The sequence below is a fragment of the Prunus mume genome, linkage group LG4, assembly GCF_029339155.1.
Source record: "Prunus mume cultivar Tortuosa linkage group LG4, ASM2933915v1, whole genome shotgun sequence".
Classification (NCBI taxonomy): domain Eukaryota; kingdom Viridiplantae; phylum Streptophyta; class Magnoliopsida; order Rosales; family Rosaceae; genus Prunus; species Prunus mume.
In genome coordinates this window covers 13567715-13575720 of record NC_142701.1, presented here as the reverse complement: position 1 = coordinate 13575720, position 8006 = coordinate 13567715, and the positions used below count along the sequence as shown (strand labels likewise).

At 36.4% G+C, this 8006-nt stretch overlaps 1 protein-coding gene across 1 annotated transcript; it reads left to right on the top strand.

The window, feature by feature from the left end:
• The first annotated feature begins 519 nt into the window (after positions 1-519).
• Positions 520-5709, top strand: LOC103327614 (Alpha/Beta hydrolase fold-containing protein). The gene is made up of 8 exons (XM_008229954.3): positions 520-660; positions 999-1314; positions 1882-2079; positions 2226-2498; positions 3045-3147; positions 3329-3447; positions 3992-4168; positions 4384-5709. Exons 2-8 carry the CDS (start codon positions 1012-1014, stop codon positions 5221-5223), a joined length of 2013 nt encoding a protein of 670 aa, XP_008228176.2. The 5' UTR covers positions 520-660; positions 999-1011; the 3' UTR covers positions 5224-5709.
• Positions 5710-8006: the final 2297 nt, after the last annotated feature.

Here is an 8006-nt window from a genome sequence, read left to right as displayed (position 1 = left end):
CCTGAGTAATTATTTGCATTAGAATTTTAAAATCGCGTTGGATTTCTAGTGATGTTAAACATTCCCATTCTTTTTTATTTATTTATATATTATATAAGTGATATTGGGGAAAGAGGAATCAAACATAAGACCTCGGATAAATGAGTAAATGTTCTTAACTACTTAAGTTACAAACACCTTACGCTCACTATCCAATTTTCAATAGGTGAGCATGAAAACTTTAGAATTAATTTATCATCATATTCTAGCAAAATAAATAAATTATTTTTGGTAAATTCATTTTCTTCTACTTGAGAGAAAACGTAGAAGCCAGCGTGTGCGGATCTGCGGCTGCCTGCAGATCTCCACCTGATCATCTGATTCATTCGCGCGGACTATCTCAGTTGAGGTCGGTTTCTACTTGCCACATCCCTCCCACTCAGCCTCTTTCCCTGCCAGCCACGTGTCCTCCTCGCCCCAACCCCTACAAAACTACGTCGTTGCCTCGGCGTTTTGCTTCAAAACTGCGCAAAAGCTCTCTCGAGTCTTTCACAAACAAAAAGGAAAACAGAAGAATAATCGGGGTCTCGTTCTCTTTGTCACAGAGAATAATCTTTTTGATGCCTTACAGACGAAGAGATATTAATTCCCAATAATTTACGCCAAAATCGATATCTTCAGGTATGCTTTCGCTTCCTCTTCCTCATAGCATCAAATCCTCCTGCTCTCGCAAATGTCTCGCAAATTTCGGATTTTTAGGGGTTTTCCGTTAACCCAATTTATCAATTTAATCAGGTTCGGTGCAATTTTTTGCCTCTTAACGTTTTTCTTTTCCGGTTCTATGTACTTTTCTTGAGGAAAAACGTTGATCTTTGGGTAATTAAGCGAAAATTAGGTGCAAAAGCACAAGAAAGTAATGCAATTTTGATTTATTTGGTGTTTTTAGCTTGAGAGGTTGAGTAAAAAACGAGTCTTGCTTATATATTTGTTAATTGCTGTTTGGATTTCAATATTTATAGGGATAGTAAGCTAATGGCAACTGCAACTATGGCCACCGCAGCCGGTGCAGCTGCCTTGTTGTATTATACATTGAACCGTAAGTTACAGTCCCCCACAACTGGCGGTGATGATGACGAAAATGGGGATGATAGTGTGCCAAATCAGGCTCCTTTGGGAATTGAACGCGTTTCGCATAGGTTAATTCAAGCCCCGGCTACATGGTTGGAGACCATCTCGACCTTGTCAGAGACTCTTAGGTTTACTTACTCCGAGACTTTGGGAAAGTGGCCTATAGGGGATTTGGCATTTGGAATCAACTTTCTTCTGAAGAGGCAGGTAAAATGCTTTCATGGCCATCGTTTCGTTACTGTGCTGAATTCAGTGCTTGCTTAGATTTCATGTTTATTGCTTGTGGGATTCTCTGTTAATGTGCTGAATTCAGTGGTTATGTTGATTTCATGATTACCGTTGTGGGTTCTGCACTACTTTGTTGGTCTTTGGTCTTTTTCATGAATATAGATGGTTATTGCTTTTGCACAACTCATTTACATATATCTATTTTCTGAATATAATACTCAAACTAGAGAAGTTAAAAAAAGGTGGTTGATTTATGAAAAGCTTCATTCTAACTGAGAGTTAGAAATAGAATTGGTGAAAAATGTGACTTTATATTTTGCAGCTTTAAAAATCATTACTCCATTCTTCTTTAGGATATTAATGACAATGAAACTGGCATTTTTGAGTTCAAATGTTGTTTGCCAATCTGGAGATGACAGATTTTATTGTTTGTTCCAAATTTTTAAATTAGTTTTTCATGTTTATACCAGGCGAATGAATTTATTTTATTTTAATTTTTTGGTTTGGATGAATGAGATTTGATACTATACTATCTGTACTTTGCAGGGAAACTTGAATGTTGATGGTGTATTTGGTGGAATAGACAGTCAACAGCTAAAAGGATCTCAAATAATTGCTGAACTCAAATACCTCTTAAACTTGCTGACACTGTGTTGGCATTTTTCAAAGAAACCTTTTCCTTTGTTTTTAGAGGAGACAGGCTATTCCGAAGAGAATGTTCTTCTTCAGGAACCCAAAGCAGGAGTAAGTATGTTAATTTAAATAGTGTTACTGTTGTACTGATTGTTTGCCAGTGCCTTTATGCATGATTTTACTGTCAACGGTATTGGAAAATAGTTGAGCCGTATCTATCCATTAATATCAAACCGTCTATATACTTTCTGCTGCAGATCTTGAAGCCTGCTTTTACAATTCTTGTTGATCATAATGAAAAATGTTTTCTCTTGCTGATTCGTGGAACCCATAGTATTAAGGACACTCTGACGGCTGCAACGGGAGCTGTTGTACCATTCCATCACAGTGTTGTACATGAGGGAGGAGTCAGTAATTTAGTTTTGGGTTATGCGCATTGTGGAATGGTTGCGGCTGCTAGATGGATTGCAAAGCTTGCGAAACCCTGCCTTCTAGAAGCACTTGACCAATATCCTGGTTATGAACTTAAGGTAATGGTATTGATGGGATGTTCTTTCTGCTACTACTCATCTTAACAAATCAATTAGTAGACGGTTTATGAAGATAAATTAATTGACTACTTAATTTCTTGTTTTCGTATACGATACTGTGCTTTTATTTCTTATCTTTGTGTCAAGATATCTTTTGTGTGATGTAGTAGTTTCTAGAAAGTATACTTTTGTAGGAGTCTTCTTGGTTCTTAAACTTTTCAGTATCAGATATTTTCTTGGCATCTGTAATCTGTGTCCCTGTAGCAGCCTTGCTGATGCAGATCTCGGTGGAGAATTTGTTGATTGGTTGATTAGTTATTTTCAGCAAAGTCTTCTACTGTTAACTGTATCATTCTTTTTCGTCCAAAAAAAAAGAACTGTATCATTCTTTACGTAAATTATATATACCATATGACCAGCTACTGTTCTTTCTTGGAACTTGATTGAACTTACTATCGTTGTCTCTTCTTGATCGCTTTGGTGGCTTCCAACAATATTCTGGTCCATAAGATTAAGAAATTTATCAAAAGTAATGGTTTCTGACAGATTGTAGGGCATTCTTTGGGTGGAGGCACAGCTGCACTTCTAACATATATATTGCGAGAGCAGAAAGAACTTTCAACAACCACCTGTGTGACATTTGCTCCAGGTTGGTGTTCCTTACATGCCATGGCCTAATATTAATTTCAGTGCTACATATCAAGTCTAGTTCCTTTCTTAAGTTCTGTCTTGTATTATTTTGTTCTGAATCCTGATGTTTGTTTAGTTTAGCATGGTGTAAATTGTTTGGTTGAGTATTTCTATTAGTGATGACTTGATATACATTGCAGCTGCCTGCATGACATGGGAGTTGGCAGAATCAGGTGGTGATTTTATTACTTCCGTTATTAATGGAGCTGACTTGGTGCCCACATTCTCTGCTGCATCGGTGGATGATTTACGTGCTGAGGTTATGTTCTAAACTCTGGTTAATTAAATCATGTTGATTTTGATGAGAGAGTGCTTCTTAAGCAATTGCTATGTTTTCCTTATAATTGATTTGGAAAAAGTGTGTAGTACTGAACTTATATTGTTGCTGCTGATAGAAGCTTTTTTACTGTACTTTTTTGGTTCTAAATATTTTGTGCTCTAACTTGTGATTTTAGTCAGATTACGACCATGAAGTTGAAAAAAAAAATGCATGCAGGAATTCCTTTTACTCCTAGCATGCTCTTTTCTCATTTATAATACACGGAGATATTATATTTGTCAAGTATACCCAATTTATTATTATTGTTATTATTATTTTTCACACAAAAGCTTATTAGCTTCAATAAGTTTTCCTACACAGCCATCCTGTGCTAGTAGTTGGATCTCTGGCTTGTTGGTACGTGACAGGCTTGCATACTTGCTTTGGTTCTTGTGGAACATTGCTAATGCTGATATACCTGTCATGCTTCTAATATGTGTTAATTTCTAATATATTCTTTTATTCAATTTATTTCTTTTTACAGGTGACAGCATCTGCTTGGTTGAATGATTTGAGAAATCAGATCGAGCAGACAAGAATCCTTAGCACTGTCTATCGTTCTGCCTCAGCTTTGGGTTCGCGGCTTCCGTCCATTGCCAGTGCTAAAGCAAAAGTTGCTGGGGCAGGGGCAATTCTGCGCCCTGTTTCCAATGGCACACAGGTAGCCTTTTGTCTTTCTAATGTAATTTTGCTACACACCATCTTCTTTTCCTTTCTGAACCTTCTTGTAAGAAATCGAATATTATTTTTAGTCTTTATCGTGTCTTGTGACATTCTTGTTATAGAAGCTATCAACCTTGTTATTTGGTGGTTGAAACCTATATTCCTCTTCGATCTAATCATTTGGTTGGCTTGTGAAACTTTCTAATTTCACAGGTTGTTATGAGAAGAGCCCAGAGCATGGCTCAAGCAGCATGGACTCGTCCTTCACTTAATTTGTCGTCATGGTCGTGCATGGCCCCTCGTCACCGAGCCTCAGCTGTTCATTCAAACTCAAATGATGAGGGAAGTTCTCCAGGATCCTCTGGCAGAAACAAAGAGACTTCTGAGCCTCTTCTTACATCCCCAAAGAGAATGACAAACTCAACTGGCATTGAAACCATTGATCTTCCTGTATCTTCATCTGTAGGAATGGAATGGACTTCAGAGGTTGGTTGTTCTTATTCTGATGGAATGCATCCAGGCACTGATGGTGATGTCGGTAATGAAGGTGAGAGGCTTATGGACCGTGATGGACATGAAGACCGCATGACCGAAGTTGAATTGTGGCAGCACCTTGAGCATGAGCTTTATGATAGAACAGAAAGTGAGGAGGCTGATGTGGCAACTGAAATAAGGAATGTGGAAAATGAAATAAGGGAAGAGGAAGAAGCGGCAATTGCAGAGGTAAGTGATGGTCAGCCAGAGAGCTCTGCCCCTGATATGAAGGAAGCACACAGATTTTTTCCTGCTGGGAAAATCATGCATATTGTTATGCTTCACCATGGTGGGCCTGAGTGTGAAAGTGGTAGCCCTAGCTCAAGTGCATCAGGTAATGAGCAGCCAGAAGAGACTAGGGTTGGTATTTTCCTCACTCCAAGATCTCTGTACAGTAAGCTGAGGTTGTCACAAACCATGATTAGTGATCACTTCATGCCAGTTTATAGAAGACAGATTGAAAAACTAATTAAAGAACTTGAGGAGGAAATAGCTTCAACTGGAGATGTAGTGTTATAGGGAGAGGGAGATTGGAATTATACTGTGTATATGCATTGCACCGGACTTGGAATTTTGACCCCATTGATTTTGAATCTGAGCTGCATAGAGACGTTAACCATCTTTCATTTCTTTGCCGCAGTGTAGGAAGAACGGTGATAGCGTGGCGCAGTCTAGGGATAAAAACATTCATTTGGCTGCCTCTTTATCACTTAAACCTGTATACAGTTTCCAAAATCCTCGTCTTCTGTAAATTGGTTCATTTTTTCTTTTAATTAGTTGGCAGGCAAGTTTTAGTATTTCTCTGTTGAACTTGTGGATTGTAACATGTCCTCTTTGTGGTTGCCCTGTTGGGCTTACTTATTTTCAGCCAGGGAAACGCACTCAGAGGTTTACCATCTTGGTTTTGTTATTGAAACATCTTCTTTATGATTTTAGAAGTAGGCAATATGGGAATGTAAATATTTTTGCAAATATTCGAATACATCAGGATTGACATTTTTTATATTTTTTATTTGCACATCAGGATTGAATAATTGATGCACTAATCGGACAATAATTTAAATTAATCATAGACCAAGAATCCCAGAAAGGAAATCCACTTGTAAAAGCTGAATGAGGATTTGGAGTTCCACGTCAAATCCAACTCTTTAAGAGAAAAAGTCCAAATATCATGCCGACTTCCACCACAAATTTTATTAATCAATTGATTAGCTTGTTTGTTTTTGCCGATATTTACAGGTTTATATTTAATGCATTGTGCCAAGCCAACGTTGATTTATATATTTATATATAAATAACCCAAAACCTCAATTAAGAAAGATAAAAATAAAAATACAACTTCATTTGAAAGGCACAAATATGTAACAGAGTTTTGAAAATACAAATAATTAAAAAAACCAAAAAGAAAATAAGAGTCGATGTTAAACAAAATTTTTCTATAATTAAGGATTACAAATTCAAAAAACAATTTTGGTTTATGAACTAGTTCGTGATCTCATGGTACTTATGTTCCTAATACTGAAAGAGATCCCGAATTCGAATCATCTGCTCTCCATTAATTAAAAAACACACACACACAATCATGATTTTGAACTTGTTGACCATAACTCATAGTAATTATCACAAATACTTGATTTATATATGAAGCAACTATTTCATATTTTAGACATCAAAACAGAAAAGAGTGGTAGAGAATTTTGTATTTCTATTGAAGTTTGTGTGATTGTTAATATATGATGAGTCACTCTCTATGCTCACATCATTCGATCGTTTGAAGATCTTCATTCATTTTTCTTCATTTATTGCTACACAACAGTTAAATATGGAAGTGATGGTCGACCGAACTTTAATTAACTCAATAAATCTTTGAGCTTTTATTATTTTATATTAATAGGGATGTAATTCATACTTGATGATGCTTTTGGTGATTTCTTTGTCGAGATCGATCACAACTTTGCCACTTTGCCAAAGGAACAAAACAAAGGTCTTCTTCTACCCCATGAAATGAAACTTAAAGGCCAATGACTTTTTGTGGTATGATGGATGGTGATGCAATGCAACCACATTATGGGAGTTTTATTTCTTTTATTTTACTCATGTATAGTTTTTCTTCCTACACCTTGACTTTCTAGCCTCCTTCATGCATTTATAAACGAATAACAAAATACTTTTGTGTTGCATTTGTTTGAGTTTTTATTTATTTATCAATTCATGCCACACAAAAAAAAAACACAATTAGAATGGTAAAATGATGAGAAACCAAAAAGAAAGAAGAAAAAAAAGGCAATTAAAATTATGTTAATGGCCCACTTGGATAATTTAACTAACTTGATTAGTGTGCAACACGTAGCTAGTGACTCAGATGCCATGTCAGAATTTCATTTCAATTAGTCACCACGTCACCCACAAGAATATTTCATTGTATGCATTGGATAATTATGGATGCCAAGCCAATTGGCTCTAGTTGCCCATTCAACAGAACCCAGAAAGCTAGCTTGACATCACATATGTTGATACCCAATCTAATATTTCTTTTTATTCTATATTGTATTTCAATCATCCGAAGCGTTATCGTTTAAGTATATATATCTCCTACTTTGGATAATGTATATTGATGCCAAATTGTCCTAGGCTAGCATGTGAAACATGCATGCATATAAAATATATAACGAGTGTGAAATTTATATATGTGCCCATGTGAACTTGTGGGCATGCATGCAGTGCAGATGCAGTTCCTCTGCGTCCTTCAATGAGGCATTAAGAGGAGCAACAAATATGGTCCTTGTTTTTGTGATAGGAACAGATCGTTTGGTGGGTTGCCTATCTATTCTTGCAAGGTGTCATAATAATAATCACTTGGAAAAAAAAAAAAAAAAAAAAAAAGGGTCTCTTTCGTGATCGATATCAGCAATAATTTCAAAAGTCTCTTTTAATTTTGAGGTTTGGCAGAGCTTGGTCCATTCATTATTTTTGAAAACAAAATTAGACATGTAATTTTGATGGCGATTGGTTGGCCTTTGATTACCAAAACAATCAGATTGTCAAATTGATCATGAAGAAGGGCCAACCAGGTAATATAGGTATACCCTCGTGCTTCAAAAATTAAAGGAGTGGGGGCTAAAGAGGGGGTTGCGTAAGATGCACTTGTGTTCAATATGAAACTCCAATAATTAAGGCGTGATCACATCACTGTGCACATCATATTCAAAAGCCCCACCTCTTAATTCTTATTCACTTACAAGTTAGACATGTGATAGCTCACGCGCATATGAATGGTTGTAAATCATAAACCTATATGAATC

Coding starts and splice junctions, on each gene's coding strand:
- LOC103327614 (XM_008229954.3), top strand. CDS start 1,012: ATGGCAACTGCAACTATGGCCACCGCAGCCGGTGCAGCTGCCTTGTTG. Junction 2,499..3,044: donor ATCCTGGTTATGAACTTAAG/GTAATGGTATTG, acceptor GGTTTCTGACAG/ATTGTAGGGCATTCTTTGGG. Junction 4,169..4,383: donor CTGTTTCCAATGGCACACAG/GTAGCCTTTTGT, acceptor CTAATTTCACAG/GTTGTTATGAGAAGAGCCCA.